The 22,500-nt window shown below is 40.7% G+C and overlaps 1 protein-coding gene across 1 annotated transcript in view; it reads right to left on the reverse strand.

The window, feature by feature from the left end:
• Window positions 1-22,500, reverse strand: part of LOC137652302 (glutathione S-transferase 1-like) — a 55,964-nt gene that overhangs the window by 27,212 nt on the left and 6,252 nt on the right. The window contains exons 2-3 of the mRNA XM_068385614.1: window positions 15,224-15,433; window positions 10,190-10,331 (exon numbers count right to left, since the gene is read on the reverse strand). Of these exons, the coding sequence (XP_068241715.1) occupies window positions 10,190-10,331; window positions 15,224-15,423 (342 nt within the window). The 5' untranslated portion in view covers window positions 15,424-15,433. The remainder of the gene's footprint in view (window positions 1-10,189; window positions 10,332-15,223; window positions 15,434-22,500) is intronic.

Consider the following 22,500-nt stretch of genomic DNA (forward strand, 5'->3'; position numbering starts at 1 on the left):
GTACTTCCTGCATGATATTTAGTCTTCCAAGTGTGTTTTTATATTGCTTAAAGCGTTAGGCAACGTTATACATACAGCCCTTTTCGAGTAATTTCCAAGATAGTATTGGAGTGAGTTTCGGTGATTTAGGTAATCGATTCTCTTAGTGCCTAGGCTAGGTTGTCTTAGGTCTTGATAATATTATCTTTTCCCCGTTTGCTCCCTTCTCTTCGGGGAAGGGGCAAACCCTTTCCCTCTGTTTAAGCCTTAGGCTTAACTCTAGTGGTTTGTTTGAATTAATTTTCAAATATAACTATGCTGGAGTAGTACTGTACCTTCCTGCTCCAACTGAATTGGTTCAGAGGGGGACAGTACAGCAGTGTATTAGTCTGAGTCCGTGTTGGTCTAGCGTGGGGCAGAGTCTCCCTTGCTGCCTGACACGGGCATAGGAGGTTTATCCTCCTTGATTCACCTTGGAAGGTTTCGGTAATTATGATCCCTTCGCTCGGTGACCCCTCAGACTTGTCCTCTTGCTGTTCCGGGTTCGGGATATGTTCCCTTTCCGGAATAGCAATTCCTTCCTTGCCTTGGTTTTAGGGAGGCAGCCAGTAGTGCCGGCCTCCCTCCCTGGATCTCTCTGGCTGAGATGAGCTTTCTTAGTTTGGAATGATCCTTAACCAAGGCAAGGTTGGACAGGACCCTCTGTCCTTCCCTTCTATTTTCCGTTTCCTTTGTGTCAGTCGTCTCACATCCGTACCTAACATAGGTTGGGATGGGGAGCTGACGTGGTCCCCTGTCGGCCGGCAGAGAGTGCCGACCGGCAGAGGACCTATCCTTTGAGTGCTGCCCGGTCCTTCCTTGGTCCCTCAACCGCTGCCGTCTGTAGTTTCAGTAAGCAGTGGTTAGGAAGCTTGACTTAGTGTCTCCCCTTCCTCTCGGCACTCTTTCGGGTGTCGGGCGCGGAGGTACATAGCCTCTTAGCCCGGCACCCATTCTGTTGTCTTCTCTTGTGTTGTCCTTGCCGTCTGCCGGCCTAGTGGCCGGCCGTCGGTAGGGGGATGTTCGCTAGTTCTCTTGCTGTCGGTCGGCGGTGGTCTTATGCCTTTGCTGGCCGGTCTCCTTGCTCACCTGCCGGCCGCTTTGAGTGGCGGCCGGCAGCCGGACGCTACCTGGAGTGGATGCCAGCCGGCAGGGTTTACTCACCTCTGCCGGGCCGGCCTGCTACATCACTCGGTTGGCCGGCCACTAAGAGTGATGGCCGGCAGCTGGGTGCCAACCGGGTAGCTATGGACCGGCAACCACTACCGACCGGTTCAGGCATAGGAACTGGAGTTCTCCCCCGTCTGGGTGATCCTAAGTGGCATACTTGAGACCTACCTTTGGAAAAGGGGGTGGGGGTGCTGACCGGCAAGAGCCGGCCGGCACACCACCCTCATGTACTGTATCAGTTCTTCCCTGTTTAATGTCTTCTACCAGGGGAGAACATGATATAGTAGGTTACAACACTGTCTTTTCTAACTTACTTGTGTTGCCTTGTGCAGTCACTTGGTGTTGCCTTACAGGGATGAAAAGAGAACTCTTTTCATCTTTAGCCAGAATGGTAAAATCTTACCTTAGGTGTGAGCTACACCTAATTTCCCTCGGGAAATATGATCTTTGGTTATTCTAGCAAAGACTAACCATTTGATTTTAATGGCTGGTGGGCTTCCACAGGTGATTGTGGGGGATTCACAAGTATGTGTCTTTTCCTTATTCTTTGTGGTCTTGCACGACCCGTTGTTGTTGGCCTTACAGATAAGAAAGTGAGTTCTTTCTTGTCTACTATCCGGTATTTTAAAATCATTCCTTAGGGGGGGCTACACCTTCTTCCTTTGGAAATTTTCCATTGGTTAATCTGGCATAGATTAACTATACGATTTTATGAATTGGAAGGCTACAACAATTGGGTGTGCGGGAAATACAAGGATGTGTCTTTCCGTTTTGTTATGCTACTGTGCATATCCAGTGATACGTAGTTCACTTGATACTCATGGAAATTTCTTCTCTTTACAGGAGGACCATCCGTAGTGCGGATGTATTTCTGCAACGTCCGCAGTAGGGCTTCTGCGGACATGGTTCTGAAGGAGGCGTGTGGCATGCGCTGTCTCCACGGATGTTCTCCGGTATTGGGTTCCCCAGGTATGTTTCATATGCACTAACCTATCTATTGAGGTTTTTCTTTTCGCTTCGCTCAAAATCCGTTTTCGTCTCCCCTACAACGGTGGATTCAAGGGATATAGCTAGGGAGAAGCTTCGTACCTGGGTGAGGGGCTTTCAGAAAATTACCTCTGGACCTTATCTTCCAAATGAGAAGATGAGGGCTTTCTTTTCCTAGGGCATCAACTGTTACAGTGATTCCCCAACCTCAAGAGGAGGTCCCCTTAATTCAGATCCCGTGGATGCTGAAGTCACGGTCGCCTTGCTTAGCATCCAGTTGGACGACAGGATGCCAGACGTGTCCGAACGTCTGGAGGAAGACCTCCTGGCAGAAGGCCAGGATGAAGTTCGAGCTCCGGACAAGGTAGCGGAAGAGGCCGAGAGAGGTCGGCTGCTCCGGTTCAGGTCCTTGAACCTGCTCCCTCAACATCATCTGCTCTCGCAGTAGAGCAGGCCCTCCCTCCATTGTGGGCTTGATCCAACAAAGGCAGAGGGAGAAGAATGGGAAGGCAGCTGCATTGTAACTGCAGGGGCACATCCGGACTGCGAGGTCCGGTGGAAGGAGGTACCAGCTTCAAAGGAAGAGACAGAGCCTAAGGAGGTCGTAGTGATAGACCATGACAGGCTCATGCCTTGCTTTCTTCTTCGATGAAAGAGAGGGGCGTCATGAACTCAAAGGTAGCTGTATTTGAGTAAGAGGCTCCCTTCCTTTGTGTCCTCTCCTGCCACAGCCTTCCCCCTTTTTTCGCTGAAAGGGTTTGCGGCGGTTTTGAAAACAGTCGAGGCTGGCAAGCCTTTCCCCTCCCTGGTGGAGTGTAAACCCTTGTTGCTGGCTTTTAGAAAGGAAGATTTAGTAAGCTAAACAAGGACTGGAAGGACGTCCATCTTACCTTCTCAGTCCAGATGTGGGAGGCGGATTTTGTCGGATGCCGGTTCGGCGAGATCCTCTCTAAGCTGTCTGGTTTTCTTTTGCGGAGAGAACTCTGGACAAAAGAAAGACTGGCTGCCTCTTTGTCTCTTCAGTCCACGTTGAGACGATGACAAGTGATCCCAAGGTCCATGAAACGTTCATGGTTGTGATCAAGACTCATCTGGCCACTGTGACGAAGGATCTCTACAGCTCCGTCAGGGCGAAGAGAACCTGTAGGGAATTCGAGTTCGCCCGGGCTACGATGAGGCACGAGCCAAGGAAACTAATCTCCTCCAACAGTTGGGACAAAGACCTTTTCCCTAGTGAGTCGGTCAAAAAGGTTGATAGGGCCGCCACGGACGAAAGAAATCTTCTCCGGGAGTGGGGCCTGTCTACCAAGAGAAATTCTTCCCCGGATGGGGTCCCCAACCTTGGAGGAAGACTAAAAGGATTAGGATACTTTCTCGGCCAGCTAAGTCAAGTAGACATCAGCAGCAACGGCATTTGCTGATGCCCTCAGTGCCCCAGATGGTGGCAAAAACCCCGACCACACTTCAGTGGGTTCCCCAATTCGTGTCGACACAGTCTCCGGCATTCAACCCATCGTTCGAAGGTCAGTCAACTGCCTGTCGAACAAGCCTAGAGGAGCAGCCAGAATTTCGTCTAGGCGCCCCTCAAGGAGAAGGGGTTTCATGGGTGGTCGAGGTCAGAGAGGCAAGACCTCAGGACAACAGTCCGAGCGAGATGATATTGGTAGAAGGGAGTCTCCAACGCTTTTGGGATCGGTGGACCTTCGATCCCTGGGTCCACAGCCTACTCAAGAAGGGACTGGGCTGGAGCTGGTACAGCACTCCATCCCCATACCCTCGGCGTTTTTCCGATTCTCCACCCCCGTTCTGGAGGAGTTCATTCATGAACTGTTAGAGGAAAAGTGATCCGAAGGGTAAAGTCCATCTAATTCCAAGGGAGGCTGTTTTGTGTTCCCAAGAAAGACTCGAAAATCTCGGAGTCATTCTGGACTTGTCGCCACTTAACAGGTTCATAGCGAACTACAGGTTCAAGATGCTAACAATACAACACATAAGGACCTTACTGCCCAAGAGGGCAATTACCGCCTCCATAGTTTTGTCAGACGCCTATCGGCACGTTCCAATCTATTGTCGATTCCCCTCCTACCTAAGGTTAAGGCTACAACGAAGACTATACGTCTTCAAAGCCATGCCTCTCGGGCTTAAAATAGCCCCAAGGATTTTCACGATGCTTGCGAACATAGTTCTCAGTCAATTACGCCTAAAGGGAATTCAGGTAGTAGCCTACCTGGATTTTTGGCTGGGGTGGGCAGCATCCAGGACAGAATGCTTGCAAGCTTCCCTGTATGTGATCCATTTCCTAGATTATCTAGGCTTCAAGATCAACAGGAAAAGTCTCAACTTCCTCCATCTCTAAGTTCCGGTGGGTGTGAATCCACTGGGACCTAATGTCACACCGTTTTCTCCGTCATGGCGGAGAAAAGAAAGGAGATAGCTGGTTCTGTCAAGAGACTTCTAGATTCCGTATGGATATCAGATGCGAACTGGAGAGTGTACTGGGGTCTCTCCAGTTTACTTCGGTGACAGACCCAGTGCTAAGAGCACAGCTAAAGGATGCAACCGGAGATTGGAGTAGTTATGCATCAGATGCGCGAAGAGATCTGAGAAGACCAGTTCCGCTTCGTCGAAATACTCTTCTTAGGCCTTGGTCCCAAGCCAGACTCCTTAGGAAGTCGGTTCTTCTTCATCCACCTCCCCCGTCGGTGACGAGTCACCCAGACGCCTCGAAGGAGGGATGGGGAGTTCACTCTCATCAGAAAAAGGCCCAAGGGTCTTGGTCCAGTCTATTCAAGACCTCTCACAGTCATTTTCGAGAGACTATGACAGTCCTTCTTTCCTTCAAGAAAGTCTCCCCGCATCGCTCGATCCACATTAGGTTGGTGCTGGACAGCGGGGGAGTTGTGAGATACTTGAATCGACAAGGATCAAGGTCGCCACCTCTCAACCAGGTGATGTTGGCCATCTTCCGATTTGGGGGAAGAAGAAATGGTACCTGTCAGTAGTTCACCTTTAAGGAGTCCGCAATGTGACAGCGGACGCTCTATCCAGGTTCACACCGATAGAGTCGGAATGGTCCCTAGACGCAGGACCATTCTCCTTCATTCTGAGTCAAGTCCCAGAACTGCGGCTAGACCTCTTTGCGACGAAAGACAACAAGAAGTTACCCCTGTATGTGTCCCCGTACGAGGACCCCTTGGCGGAAGCAGTGGACACGATGTCCCTCGACTGGAACAAATGGTTCAGGATTTATCTGTTTCCTCCTTACAACCTTCTGTTGAGGGTCCTCAACAAACTGAGATCATTTAAGGGAGTAGCGGCAGTAGTGGCCCACAAATGACCGAACAGTGTGGGGTTCCCTCTGGCATTGGAACTACGATTGGAGTTTCGTCCGCTACCAGATCCAGTTCTGACCCAGTGAGTCCAGAAGTCAATTGTCTGCGCTTCATCACAGAAAACCCGGACCCAGCAGCTCATGATTTCTTTCCTTAATCAGGTGAGAAAGTGTTTCGGGATTTCGAAAGCCAGCACGGACTTCCTAAAGGATTATAAGATAAGGCAATATGAGTCATCTTGGAGAGAATGGGTAGCCCTTGTCAGACGAAGATTCCGCAGGAGATCACGACGGACTTCTGCTTGTCTTTCTTCATCCATCTCCATGGTTATGGATCGGTAACTAACACGATTTTATCATGTAGGCCTGCTTTGACAAGACCCATTCTATATGCCTTCCAGGTCGACCTCGCTAACGAGATCTTTTATAAAAGTTCCGAAAGCCTGCGCTAGGCTCAGACCTTTAGCACCTCCAAAGCCCAATTCATGGTCTTTTAGAAAAGTTCTTCATGTTGCTTCACTGTTGAACAATAAGGAGTGTGCGTTAAAGGATTTGACCCATAAGTTATTCTCCTTTTTGCACTCGCGTCCGGGGCCAGGGTTAGTGAGATCATACCCCTCTCGAGAGAGGAAGGTCGTGTTCAGTCCCTGGATGGGTGAACTGAACCTATTTCCGGATCCTACGTTTCTCACCAAGAACGAGTTACCCACCATCAGGTGGGGTCCCTGAAGAATCTGCCCTCTGAAAGAAGATGCATCTCTATGTCCAGTAGAATGCCTAAAGGTCTATCTTCGTAGAACTTCAGACTTCAAGGATGGCCATCTGGCCAGGGGAGAAACGTCAGGCTCAAAATTTATTACTGAAATAACTCAGGGCGAAAATCACATATCTTATTCGCAGAGCGGATCCTGACTGTTCACCCACAGGTCACGATCCGAGGAAAGTTGCTTCATCCTTAAACTTCTTTAGTTGTAGGGATTTTGGACATCTTCGTTCGTACACTGGCTGGAAGTCTTCCAGAGTGTTCTTTCGTCACTATGCGAAGCAAGTGCAGCAACTAAGAGGTTCTGTGGTGGCAGTGGGTTGCGTCGTTAACCCTGCTGTTTAACTCTGCGAGGAACAGTAACTTAATTGGGACAATTAATTCCAGGGTGAGTATGTAGTCACATGTTGTACTACATACTATGTGAGGGTACTGGGTGACCCACGTTGACTGTTCCACTTTCAAAGGTGAACCCAGCATAAGTGCAAACATGCGTGCCGAGCGTTTCTAACGCTAATGTGACTGATTAGTAAAACAGACTTTTGACTTTGATACTTTGGTATCTTAAAAGTGGCTCCAATGTTTTTTCTTTCAGACAAACAAGTTGCTGTTTACTATCATACTTATGCTTAAAGTTTTAGTTATCCTCCTCTTATATATAGATATATATATATATATATATGAGTGTGGTTAACCTGTTTGTTTATTGTCTGTCAATAAACTGGTTCTTGAGAACCTTGCGTCTCCTTCACCTGTGAGCATTCATTCTATGTATATTTACCCGGGGATAATTCTAATAGAATGTTCCCTTATGCAAGCTAATATTGCATTGGTTTATGCTTCCCCTTAGCTGGAGGACTCCATCCCATAAAGGGATGGTGGCGGATTTACGAGTTTCCTCCTAAGCGGATATGAACCTTTGTCCAATACGTGTTTTGAGCGGAGGACTGGTCGATATTTCATATTGACACAGTGATTCTTTTCGAACTTCGCTTTACCCAGTATGGGGTGAGACCACTATACTCGCTTGCCTGGGGTTCATACTTAGATATATGTACTCTTCGAGACTTTCCCAGAGTCTAGTAAGACTCTTCCCTGTTGGGGGCAGGAAGCTCTATCATGGTTTATGATTAGTTGAAAAGATGTATGACGGTAATATCTTAGGTCTCTAGGTCGCGTCGACTGGGGGAAATATTTCTGAGGAGTACGGCACATTTTGAGAATCCACAGATACAATAATGCTCTGGTATACTTCCATCAGGACGACATGGCTTGAGCCCAAAAAACGGATTTTGAGCGAAGCGAAAAATCTATTTTTGGGTAAGATGGCCATGTCGTCCTGATGGACCCGCCCTTCCCTTTCAATGAAAGGGCCGTAGGATCCCTCCCTACATACAGTATCTGTAGCACCTCGTGTTTCGCTACAAGGAATGCAGATGGCGCCAGAATCGGCGCAGGGCACGCTTACGAAACGGGAGAAGAGAGGGCCTTACGAACGGCTCTCCCCTTTTCTTTCTCGTTTTCGTTTTCTTGCCATTTGACCCCTACGAAGTGTTAACTCTATTCGGGGTATAGATTGCTATGAGGCGTGTCAAGAATACGTCCACTGATATTTACGATATCCCTAAGGTCTTTTTTAGGGATACTCGCTCCAGGAGTTAGAATTCTGGGTACCTTAAGGTAAATTCTCTGGGAATATCGCCGTAGTTGTAATATACCCTAGGAAGCTGCCTTTAAGGAACTTCCATCAGGACGACATGGCCATCTTACCCAAAAATAGATTTTTCGCTTCGCTCAAAATCCGTTATATATATATATATATATATATATATTATATATTTATTTATGTATATATATATATATATATATATATATATATATATATATATATATATATATATATATATATATATATATATATATATATATATATATATCAGTATATATATAGATATATATACATATATATATATGTATATATATGTATATATATATATATATATATATATATATATATATATATACATATATATATATATATATATATATATATATATATATATATATATATATATATATATATATATATCCGTGTGTATGTTTGTGTGTGTGCATGTGTGTGTATGTTTGGTATGGTATCTCTGTGCCTATATGAAAACCTCCCATATTCTCTCCAACTGTTATTCCTTAAATTATGGTGTCAGCTACCTGATACGCCCTCTCCAATGCCTTTTATCACTATATATTCTTATAAGAAACCTGTTCTCTCTTTATCATCCTTCACCTTATCTCGCCATCTAATTCACCCCCTCCCTCGCAAACTTCTCCTTAACAAGTTCCTCCCACGTGCTCCTCAATCCCACCCCACCATCCATCCTCAGCACGTGGCCACACCATATCAGTTGTTATACTCTTATTACCTATGCAATCATTTCTATGCCTACCATTTTTCTTAGTCCATCATTTTCTAATCTTTCAATCAACTGATATTCCCATAATTCACCTCAGCATTCTCATTTTTGTTTTCTTAAGCTTTGCTTCCAATTTGTCTTAGATCCCACTTTTCTGATCCCTACTTTAACACTGGTCTTATTTCTGTGATATACATGGTATGTTTTAGCGGGTTTCTTATTTTCTTATCACGTACCTATCATGTTAACTCCCTTTACCCACCCCTCCCCCGGCAGATTTTATCCTATTCTCAACTTCTGCCTTACATCCTGCTTTCTGACTTACAGTAGATCGAAAATATATGAATTTTTACACGTGTTTTAGAATTGAGCCTCTACTACTATGTATGGCTATCCTCTCCTTATCTTCCTTACTGCTTACTATAGTTTCAGTTTTATTCACATTTACCCTTAAGCCACAGCTGTCCAAAGTCTCTTGCCACTCCAAACCATTCTCTGTAAGTCTTACACATTTCCAGTGCTAATCACCAAAACATTTGCAAATAGAGACTCCCTCAAATCTTTATTTCTGATGAGCACCACAATTAGAGAAGGGCTTAAAACTGCTGTGCTTTTATTTCTTTAAATTGTCTCTACAATTATTACAATCTTTTCCGTGACTTTCCTTTTCCTCTAACACTAAAATATCAATTTTTTTAAAATGCTATCATAAGATTTCTCTTGATCTACAAAAGCAGATAAGAGCATCTTGTTCCCCTCTAGTCTGTTTTTTCTTTTTTTTGTAGCTGTTATAATATAAAGATAGAACCCACAGTCTATCTCCCTTTTATGAATCCGTACTGCTGTTTTCCAATATTTTCAATCTTTCTGAATATTTCATCTAGTACTTTCTAAGAAAAGTGTAGTTACCGCATTCCATGTTATTAGCTTTCTGCTTAAATATAGATACCATTACACTCTCTTCTCAATCATTATGCATTATTCCTCTTTCTGTGCTGTTTTTGATAAATCCAACATCCATTCTCCTCCACTCTTCTTTAGCTAGTATATTTACCATTTCAATTTTAAACTCTTATGGACTCCATGCTTTACTAATCTAGTCAATGCCCACTTCCCTTATGAATTCCCTATCTCCATCACTGACTTACCCACCCTTTTTGATCCCCCAGCTGTTGCTCTCTCTCATTTCAAGAATCCAGTAGGTTTTCTCTATTTCCTCTTAATGTCTTCATCTCGATGCAACATTTTTCCATACCTATCCTTGAGGACTGTAGGTTTGCCCAAATACTTTTCTTCAAGTTTGAAATTTTATAGGTATCATTTTCCTCCTTTCATTGTTCGTAGCCTTTCATTAGATAGTTCTACCCCCTTCCAATAGTCATACCTAATTTCTTCCTTATATAAGATATGGTTTTGTAAATATAGAATTATATAATAAGCCAATGACATAAATGTTATTTTGAAAGAAAGTGTAAACTTTATTCAATATCTTCTTTAGACACCACTCACATAATAGTTGTACCACCGTTGTTGTAGAGTTCCCATGTCGAAATAAAGTCGCTGGTCCACCATACATCTGGCTTTAGGGTTTGCTGGGTAAAGAGAATCGTCTTTTCCGTACTGACTGGCCAAGTAACTGCAAATGGCACGACTGAAATACAATGGCATTATTAGAATATAAGGGGAGGATCTCTCTCTCTCTCTCTCTCTCTCTCTCTCTCTCTCTCTCTCTCTCTCTCTCATCATCATCATTTATATATGCCCTTTAATCCAGCTTAGACTTTTCCCAAATTCCTAGGATGAAGATACATCATTTCAGCTATATGTGATTACTGTTGGCATAGGCCCCATATAAATTTATATGCAACACTAGGTAGGGTAAATACAGCCAAGTTCCAGCCCAAACCCTCTGTGGTACGGTTTACATGGGAGAGTTTAATACTCGTCATCCAGATTTGGCAGATTTTGCTGGCACTATGAACCGCAACAGGAACCTAATTCTAGGAGACATTCATCAAAATCAAATGACCCGCTGGTACACTGTTGGATCTACGCACACACGAGGTGGTACTTTGGATCACATCTTGACCTGTGAACTCGTACCTTCCTGAGTCAAGTTTGTAACTGTTCCTGCGCTCTTTTCTGATCACATCGGTCTCAGCATCCATTATTTCCTTCCTGCTACACCTACTCAAATATAAAATTGCATTTGCATCACAATTCCGCTTAAGAATCAGACTATGTATATCTCATATATGACTAACCTTCTTCCTACATTTGACCTCCACTGTTCTGAGATCCTTTATTCCTTACTTGTGGATACCAAAGATGCTTTCTACACATGATGCATCAGAAAGCCACATATCAGGCCTCCTGCTGGTGCCAAGACATTGAATTATCCAATTTCTCAGGCAGAGTGAAAGGCAATGGATGGCGGCCCTAATTTCATCAGACAACCAAGTCCTGAGACTCTGCACCAGTATCAACTAACATGAGATAATCTTATTGCTCTACAACATTGTGTACAAACAGATTCATGGAACAAATTAACAGACAGCATCAACCAACAAACAAGCATCGGTTCCATGTGGTACCTCCTCAACAGGATTGTGAAGAAGAAACACCCAAGTATCCTCCAATACAGCCCTACTCCGTATGCACAGGGCCTCATCAACAGAATTATGAAAAAGAAACACCAAAGCGTCCTCCACCACAGCCCTGCTCAGTATGTACAGGACCTTATTAATGATTGGTCAGCACAGTCGCCAACCATTAACCCTCCAGCTCATATACAAGACTCTATTCGCAAGAAAACCATCATGCTCTACGTCTCAATTCCGCTTTACTGAGCAGTAATGAAGAGGATAATGTAAAAATACTAAGGAAGAGCTATGACGTGAAATAGCAAGGAGTAAGAAGTCAGCTCCTGGTGATGGTGGCATCACATATGCAATCTTTTGCCCATTCATAAACATACCTGGCAAACATCTCCTACTCTACAGCCTTTTCCTCTGCCTGGGATAGGTGCCCTTAGTATGGACTAACAGTACAATATTACGAATTTCCAACACTGGCACTGACAATTTCAGTCCTATCTCCCTCACCTCTTGTTTCTGCACAGTATTTGAATGTATTCCCCTCTCAGGCCTTATGCTAGGGCTACAAGATAAGCTCTCATCTAGAATATACGGCTTTCTACCCCAACGAGGAACACATTATCATCTCATGGAGCTATACACTCGTCTCTACTCAACCAGTGTTGTAGCCCTCATGGATTTGAAAAGTGCATATGACATTGCAAGTAGAGACATTATTTTAGACCAGCATCTTGATTTTGCAATCAAAGGAAATATTTTGAGATGGATATATGGACATCTATGAAAGAGAATCTCCAGTCTGCTGTTTAAGGGGGCATTGAGCACTGCAAAGAAACTTGAACTCAGTACTCAACAAGGGGAGTACTTGGGCTATTTTTATCTTAAATTCTTCTTCATCGCCTTTTTTTCTTACTTCCTGATGCTGTTAACACAACCACCACTTGCTACGGAAAGGATATCTGTATTTACTCAACATCTGAGGATCACTTGCAACGCTTCCTATCCTCCTTCTATGAATCAGCATCTTCCAGTGGTCTTATCATCTCCCCAGGAAAAAGTAGAATTTTCTCCCCCAGGCCAGCAATGAATCTGCCAGAATTTACCATGGGGAATAATGTTGCACCTTTATGCTCGTAGTATATTTATTTGGGAGGGCTGGTGTGAATTACACCATTCATTCCTATGGTTTAAGATAAGCTGGCCTAGTTACAGCAACCTCAAATGGCTTACTAATTATTCTACATGATTACTGTATCTATCCCAGTCGCCAGAACCATATACATTGCTTTCATACGCTCAGTGGTAGATTATCTTTACCATGCACTATGTCAACTCTCCAGATCAACTCTACAACCTCTGGAAACATTCCAGAACCAAGAAATGAGGCTCAGTCTAGGTTGACCAACCTCCACAACAGGCAACACAAACTCTGTCTCCCTCCACTTGTTGAGAGAATTTACTCCAATGCCACCTACTTCAGTATCAAATGCCTGTATTACCCTCACCTGTCTCTTTACTACTCACAGGTCATCAGAACTTTTCTGGATCTAGATGCATCTTGTCCATGACTATGCTAAGGGGTACGTACACTAGTTAGTACAGTCTGTTCAGGCATTCGGGTGTTTGGCCTCAACATCGTGGCAGAGAATGGGGATCATGGCCTAGCACCCTGGCAGACTTCTGTGCCAGCAATGTTTTACACTCCAGTCTCTAAGACTGATTTGCCTCAATTTCAACAATAATGAGCATTGGAGATCATTCACAGACCGCCCTCGGCCCTCAGTATGGCCCATCACCTCTATATGGACGGCTCCCTGCAGCAGGATGGCAAAACTGGACATGATGTTTTCTCTCCCACTCTGGAATCCCTGCCAGAGGGCTGGACAGGCTGTTGCCTCCAATAGTCATCAAGCTCCACGTATTGTGAACTGCCTAGAATTCTAGAGGACGTTTTCTTAATCACACAGACCAGTAACAAAGGCTTGATCCTCTGCGTTTCACAACCACCACCCCAAGCCCTTTCATCACACAAGCCAGCATACCAGCCCCTTGTTACACAAGTACTTAGATGAGCAGGCACTGCCAATATGAATAGGCTGCTTGTTGACTGGATCCTCCAGAGGCAGATGCTCCCATTCTATTTCTCCTGTGCTGCAGCAGGCTGTCGCCTCCAAAAGTCATCAAGCTCCATGTATTGTGAACTGCATAGACTTCTAGATGACGTTTTCTTAATCACACGGCTTGATCATCGGTGTATTTCGTAACCACCACCCCTTTAATCACACAAGCCAGCATACCAGCCCCTTGTTACACAAGTACTTAGATGAGCAGGCACTGCCAATATGAGCTCACTGGTAGTGCATTTCCTGTGGATTCCCTCTCACGTGAGTCTTCTGGCTAACAGCACCATTGACCATCTCGAAAAGGCTGCTTGTTGACTGGATCCTCCAGAGGCAGATGCTCCCATTCTATTTCTCCTGTGCTGCACAAGGCTGTCACCTCCAAAAGTCATCAAGCTACATGTATTGTGAACTGCATTGACTTCTAGATGACGTTTTCTTAATCACACGGCTTGATCATCTGTGTTTTTCGTAACCACCACCCCTTTAATCACACAAGCCAGCATATCAGCCCCTTGTTACACAAGTACTTAGATGAGCAGGCACTACCAATATGAGCTCACTGGTAGTGCATTTCCTGTGGATTCCCTCCTACGTGAGTCTTCTGGCTAACAGCACCATGCATCTCGAAAAGGCTGCTTGTTGACTGCATCCTACAGAGGCCAATGCTCCCGGTCTATTTCTCCTGTGCTACAAAAAAATGTTGTGTCAGGGTGCTCGCTCACCTACTCATTGTTGAAGTAATGCCAAGAAAGCCACCAGTGTATCAATACAGCATTATGACCACTTCCTTCCTCACCAACACAAGTTTTGCCTTATCAGACTCATGGTTAGTCAAAAATACGTTGTTTATGAGTGTCTTCGGCTGGGTTGGTGACTATTTTGGCAGGTGGCTGAGGAAGATAAAGTTTTTCACTTCTCGTCCTGTAGGTTATATGATGCATCCAATGGCAACACCCTGGAACATTATTGCCTGGAATGTCCACTTGTTAGTTACCTATTACCACAAAGACTCACAGTAGGTGACATATGTAAAGAATCATTGCTCGATGAGATCCTCATGCGCCATCCTCACTTTGGTGGATACTGAACAATCATTACCTTATATTAAGTTGACTTTGTTCTAATATTAACTAAAGCTAGGTAAAACCTACCTACGAAATCAAAATAAATTTTATTTTGTATTCCATGTGAATTCTTTTGTATAACCTTTAGTATATAGGGATGAACAATATCATTTTCAATATGTACTTAAATGTCTGCCTAAACCTTATTCATGTATTATTTTGGCATAGCTTAATAACTATAGAGATGTAAACAATATTACAGTTACAGTGTACTCAAATGTGTGACAACAATTGGCGCAATATATTGATTATATAATAATATCTCTCTCGTTCTCTCTTAAGAATATATTCATACATTATTTCTTTTATGTTAATTTTCCTTGCAAAATCTATATATTACTTGGTTTTTGTGATATGTTGAGGTATGAAAAACCATAATATTTTTTTGCTATGTATGTGACATTTGTTTTCGCCACTCAAAGTTTTCTTATAAATTTATAAATTTGATCTTACATGGTTTTATAAAAGGAAATTCATGTAATCATTGGACTGGCTATGAAATATATTTGAGATACAAATAAAATGAAAAGGATGTTATTTATATAGTACATTGAATTATGTTAGGAATATTACCAAGATTTTTTTTTTAATATTTAGAAATAGTAAATGAAATGAAGGTACAATTAGAAAAAAATAAATAACCAAAAAGCTTAATCAAAGGATGGAGAGCAATAATTTCTTTAAGCTTCATATATTTACCTTTCCCACAACTTGATATGTCCATCGACCATCGTAGGGATAGTGTGCTGGGGATTGATGGCCAAAAATTCAGGTTTCATCTGCTCTCCTTTCAGCACATCCAGCTCTTTGAGGTTTAATGTAAGACCAATTGCCTTAGCAGTCAGCATGACGGATCTGCATGGAGCCGATATCTTGTGGTAGTACAGGTCCACGGGCATTTTGCTTCTGCTGCAATAATAGAAGGACAATATACACTCAATCAAATACACACAGACAAACAAACACAAACACACAGATCTCTCTCTCTCTTTCTCTCTTTATATATATATATATATATATATATATATATATATATATATACATATATATATATATATATATATGTATACGCAAAAGCCAGTAGGAAATAATAAAAAGCTTTATTTCCTACTGGCTTTTGCGTATACTAAGTCACGTGATCCTTGTGGCAGTAAAGCATATATATGTATATATATATATATATATATATATATATATGTATATATATATATATATATATATATATATATATGTATATATATATGTATATATGTATATACATATATATATATATATATATATATATATATATATATATATATATATATATATATATATATATATATATATATATATATATATATATATATATATATATATATATATATATATACATATATGCTCATAAAACAAACTAAATAAACAAATTAACCTCTCTACTCTCGCTGGTGGATGGTCTCTTCATCCGATGTCACATCGTCCAACGTCACTTCATCCACGACTTTTGGTCTAATTTCTTTTTTTTCCTTCTCTATGAAGAATTACACTTGTTTATACCTTATTGGCTTTTCATGATGAAATAATAGTCTATGTTTTATTACTCTATTAGCTTTATTTAACATTCCGTACTTCTTTCTCTTTGAAATGATTCTGTTTATATAGTATGCGGCAATTTTCGTTTTTCATTTTCGGAATTTGCCTATCCAGAAATTGCATGGTTCATACAATCAACCAAGATCAAAAGAAACTAAATTACATCTATGATTTTTATCCAAGTAATACGAAAATAGGAAAAGAATACTGCAAGTTTGAGAGAAGGAGGTTTTTTTTTTTTTCAGTGTTGATTGACAAGGCAACAGAAATTAATGCACAAAAAAAAACATATATCTCTAGTGAGCATCTTCATCCAATAAATATGGTTCCATTAAATGCGAAAAAAAGTTGCTAATATAATGCATAAAGTGGTCTATAAGATACAGTAAGTTCACGTAGCATAAATGCGACTACGTTCACGCAACTAACTGAAAATACTTGCGCTCGGCTCCTCCTTGTGTAAATAATTACAAAGGATATTCAGAGGTGCTGACAAAAGCAATCCGCATTTCTTGCTAATTCACTGACTAGACAGGGATTTGAATATGGTGAATTGGATTAGGAGAAGAGTTTCTAAGATATAATTCGGGTATGGGCGATCTCCAACGCATTCTAGTATTTCGTCAGAAAGAGCTCTTTAGGATGTAACGTCATATACAGTAGTCATTGTGCTTGTAATGTAACGTCCAGAATTGTGTCCGAACTATTTTGCATTCATGTAGAGGTTAAAAGCTGTATTTTCCCAACGGTTTTAGCATTACTACCGAATAGAATGAGCCAGACATATGAAACAGTTTTCGACCAATTAAGAATTATGCAACGTAATGTAGATCCACTTGACCTCATGTCAGATTTTGAAGTTGCAGTTTAGAAGTCCTTTAATTCATCCTTATCTTATTCATCTATCGGTGCATACTTGTTCATATTTGGGATAATGAATATTTCGAAAAAAAAAAAAAAATTTGATTTGTGTCACAGAGATAAATGTAATTAAAACATAAACAAAAGTATGATAAAAACTGAACTTTGAAAGTGTGGCTTATAATCTGCATCACTTTTAACAGATCATTTTAATTATTTCTAGATGATTTTCTTATATTTTGTTTTCACAGTAAGTAACATGTATCCTCCTGATGAAATTATCAACTTGTATTTACTTTTGATTTTCACTTCTGTTTATAAGACATTTATTTGAAACTTTTGGGCGGTTTGTTATGATGTATATAAGATGTCCCTTAGCCACGAGCCTTCAGATTTCTATAAATCAACTAATATATCATTGTTGAAGGATACGAGAAATCTCACCTTCATATATATTTGGCTAGATTTTTTTTTTCCAGAAGTAGAATTGCCTATAATGCATCATAGTCTTGAACCTTAATTTTTATAGGCTGGAGGCTGAGGACTGGCTCTGGTTTTCTTTTTCTTATTTTATGTGTGGAATATCACAAGTATTTTTGGAATGGAACGAGTTTCAAATTGGACCAAAAGTCATTGAAGAGTAAATTCATCGGACGAAAAGATATGGGAGTAAAAGGCGTGCACGAAGAGCAGTTGAACGCATTGAATTTGGACAAAAAGTTCGTACATGATTTCGGCGATTTCACATTGACCCCCTTCTTGTCGTATAATAGGATGAGAAATGGACAGTGGCAGGTTATATATAAGTAGACCATTTGTTTTCTAGTTAATATAAACAGGTTATGGTTAGCAAGGTCTTTAGAGTAAGGAGGCCATCACATAAGTGAACAAAACTGCCTTCTATTGTGCAAACCAACCGTGCGGTGATTCATGACGTTACATCGTCCCAGCTAAAGAGTGTACAGAGATGGCATGGGATGTCGCTTGGATTTCTGTGGGCATTTGACAGCTTTTGTAGGGAGCGTGGGCAACAGATATTGCTGCCATATTGTGCTCTTGTAGTCTACTACTTGCTTACTCAAGTCAGCGTTGCCAGCTGGAAGAATTTTACCAGCGTTTTTTTTTTATTCCAAACTAAGATAGTTGATTTTTATGAGGCTTGATACAAATATATGCTGCATCATGAATAAAACAGAATTTAGCATTGAAAATTAAAACGTACTAAGGTGCTTTCTATTTTCATTTAAGTTCATGGTTATGTTATATTTCTTGACTTCTCAGGGAAATTAGGATCTCACAATCTAGTAATGCTAACTTGGGTCTGCAAAACAATTGTAGCAGTGACATTGCCATATGTAAAATAACAAGCATATGTTGAATATATTGCCACTCAAGCATAAACTGCCATCTAATGGTGCATTTTCCTCGCATGTGTCGATGCAAAGTTAAGGTAAGGTTGTGTGTTGAATGTATTTATGATTATACTTGCAGATGTGTACTTTATAATAGTCCGAGATTATACTTTGAAACAGAGCTTAATTAAGGCTAACACCAATTCCGGAGGCCCTTATTTTACAGTATAAACACAAACTCGTACCTCTAGAAACAAAATTTAAATTACATGAAAATAAAATGAAAGCATTTTTTTACAATATCTCTATATGGTATAGAAAAATGTGACTGTTAACAAGCCTAAGACAATATTTGACCACCCACCACTAATCTCTCCTCCTAGTTTAGTCTTATGCACAAGTCCTATTTTGGATGCGTGTCTTTCACATATTTTGTAAGTTATATTAGCAATATTGTATATACTTTATATACACAGCCTAACCTTTCCTTGCATTTTGTAGATGTGTGTATTCTTAAAATTAGCCTTATGCTGAAGATCATAAACGCAGTCGGGTTATTAATGATTGTAATAAATTTTACATGTACGTATTAAATTTTGTATTGACTCCTCTTGTGTGAAGCAAGAGTGTCCTCAGCTTATGAGAAAGTATATGAACAAGCAAGAAGCTATACAAGTATGAAAAAAAAAATATAGGGAGTCTAATGATCAGTACGATTTGATACATATATATGGAAATCCATAGATGAATAATAATAGATCATATATTCAAAAACTGTTTTAATAACATATAAACCCTCCGAAATACCGAACCCTGTAGAATTTTTTCGCCAGTTAATTGAATACGGTGGCAATAGATGGTGCTGATCAGGCACGCACGTTCCTCATAGGTAGGTTTTCCTGTCTTCTCATTACCGACTTTGGTCCCAGCTCAGGTTCACCAGTCTCTGTTTTCTAGCATCTATAGTTTTTTTTTTTTAAAGAAAACTGGTGTTAAGTACAACACAACTTTCCTCTTTTGAAACAAAAAAAATTATGTGTTATTAAATTGGATATAAAACCAGAATTTTAAAGCCCAAATCAGAGATGATGAGTGTCTCTGAGTGTATTTGTATCTTATTTAACACAGTAGCATTTTCAAAGAATGGATTTGTGGCAAGGATTCAGATACCCTTATTGAGGACCCATCAGCTCATGGAAGCGAATTGTATTTTAAAATTTCAATGCAGGTATGATAAAGTCACTTCTTTTTTTATATTATCATTGATATAGAGTAAGCAGGCTTTCGAGTAGTGTCCATATTTAACGACCTAGGTGATACAAACGTTAAGTTATGGAAATCTTTAGGCATAAGTATGGATAGGTCGATGTTTGAAAATCTAGCATTTCCTGATCGTGTTATTTGTCTTCGTCGATGTTCCACATATGAATCTCACAAAAACTTTTCTTGATCATGGCTTTCAATTAAGTGACGGTGATTGTATCCACTTTTTTTTTTATATACGAGAACCTATAAAGAGAAGTAAAAGCTATTTCAAAACATCAAATAAACTTACAGAGAACATATAAAGGTCAGCGACCATCAGCGTATGAATGTAGAATTTGCTGTGAAACTGATATCAGAAATAACTGCGAATAACTTTCTCATAACTGATTCTTGGTATGACATATTCAGTTCTCGACTTCCGCAAGACAATGATGTACAGAAATTTACTGTATAGGGGTTGGACTTACCAAATCAGGATAGAATTACCCAATGCATTGAAAAAACAGTGAAATCAAGTAAAATGGACAATGGTAATTAAAAAAAAAAAAGTTTTTCCCTATTCTAAATAGGAGTTATAGTTTCTTTTAAATCTTTCATCTGGCTGGGCACATGGGTTATTTCAAGTCTATGAACATATTCCTGAATTCGATAGGAATATATACAGAAACTTGTCATTCACTTATATTTCTCTTGATATCTCAGTTGGTAGAGTCTTCGTTGGCATGATTTCAACTGAAGAGGCAGGTCTCGAGTCTCTGCCTGGCCAGAAGCTAATTAGGGCTTAAAGACCGCTCTTGAATGGCAAAGGCAAGGGACAGTGACATTGAATATTACCATAAATGAATTCCAGTGGATATACATTCCCTTGATAGAATTCAGTATTAAATATCATTATGATTGATATTTACATTGATTGAAATCACGGGTGTTAGTGATATAAATTCACCATAAATAACCAGGTGTTGCGGACTCACAATTCCTCTATAATAGTAGAGATCGGTTTATTTCAATCTATGAACATATTTCTGAATTGGACAGGAATATGTTTAGTGACTTGTTATACACTTAAATCTCTCTTGAAAGCTCAGTTGGTAGAGTCCTCGCAGGAATGGTTTTGACTGAATAAGCAGAGTTTAGATTTTCTACCCAACCAAAAGCTATTAATTTAAATGAATTCCAGTGGATATTTATTCCCTGAATAGAATTCGGTTTCAAATGCCATTGTGGTTGATAGTTACATTTATCGAAATCTCGAGTGTTAGTGATATATATATATATATATATATATATATATATATATATATATATATATATATATATATATATATATATATATATATATATATATATATAGGTTTTTGGGCTCAACCACGGATTAATCCTATTTCAATGTATTCTTATGGGAAAATTCGTTTCGACATCCGAACATTTTCTACATCCAAAGTCAGCTGTGAAACGGATTAAATTCGTATGTAGAGGTACCACTCAGTGGTACCTCTACATACGAATTTAATCCGTTCCACAGCTGACATCGGATGTAGAAAATGTTCGGATGTCGAAACAAATTTTCCCATAAGAATACATTGAAATAGGATTAATCCGTGGTTGAGCCCAAAAACCTATGATAACTCCTTAACAAATTACTACACATAATTACACATGACAATATGCACACTAAATTAGATAATAGACATGTAAAAAAGAATAATTATCAAAAAAATATAAATAAGAAAAGGGTTTTTAGCGTCACTTTACCTTAGAAAGTCCAGCGCAGGTGTTGTTGGTCTTGCTACGCAGAGAGGAGATGGACGGGCGGCGAGGAGGTAGAGAGGTTGACTACGATAAACGTACACTACCGTAACTTATTCTAACTTACACTAAGTGAACTTTAACCTAACTTAGCTTATTTATTTTTTTTATTTTCATATTTTATATTTATTTTACATTTTCTTTTTTTTTTTGATGATTAATTTTATCACTTTCACTCTCTCCATTTAAAATTGATTGAATTTTTTTCTCTTCACTCTTTGCCGTTTTCTTTGAACCACTTCCATCCTCATCATCACGAGTTTGCTTTGTAGTTTTTTTAAAGAAGCTATCGATAGAAAGTTGATTGGTACGGCTTTTCAGAATGTTTCAAAAATGAGTTAGGCAAACATCATCGAACTGCGCAACTACACAACAAACCTGCAATTTTTTTGGATGGTATTTGTCGATGAAGTCGACCACGTCTTGATATTTTCCTAACACCTCTTTTATTTGCGCCGAACCTAACACATGTTCTACCTCCTCGACCCCTTCCTCGTCATCGCTCATGTGCTCAGACATAGCATGGAGTTCCTTGAGCTCCTCTGTGGTAAGTTCGTCGTGATGTTCTGCGACGAGTTCCGTGATGTCATATGTGTCGACCTCCAGACCCATGGACTTGCCAAGGGAGACGATTTGCTCTTCGTCTTCCGCTGCACCCACCACGGGATCAGGTTCGGGGTCAAAACCTTCGAAATCTCGGGGAGAAACTGCATCAGGCCACAGCTTCTTCCAGGCAGAATTGAGGGTTCGTCGATTTAATCCCACCCAAGCCTGATCTATGATCTTCAAGCAGTGCACGATGTTGAAGTGGCTTTTCCAAAATTCACGCAAAGTTAAGTTTGTGCTTTGCGTGACATTAAAGCACTGCTTGAATAGGTGCTTGGTGTAGAGCTTCTTGAAATTCGAGATGACTTGCTGGTCCATGGGCTGGAGGATAGAGGTGGTATTCGGTGGAAGATACAGCACCTTTATGAACTTGAATTCATCGAAGATATCTTCTTCAAGTCCGGGGTGGGGGGGGGGGGGGTGAGCAGGTGCATTGTCAAGGCATAGCAGGCGCTTTAAAGGCAATTTCTGCTCATGAAGATACTTCTTCACAGAAGGACCGAAAACTTG

The sequence above is a fragment of the Palaemon carinicauda genome, chromosome 13 (assembly GCF_036898095.1).
Source record: "Palaemon carinicauda isolate YSFRI2023 chromosome 13, ASM3689809v2, whole genome shotgun sequence".
In the NCBI taxonomy this organism is placed as follows: domain Eukaryota; kingdom Metazoa; phylum Arthropoda; class Malacostraca; order Decapoda; family Palaemonidae; genus Palaemon; species Palaemon carinicauda.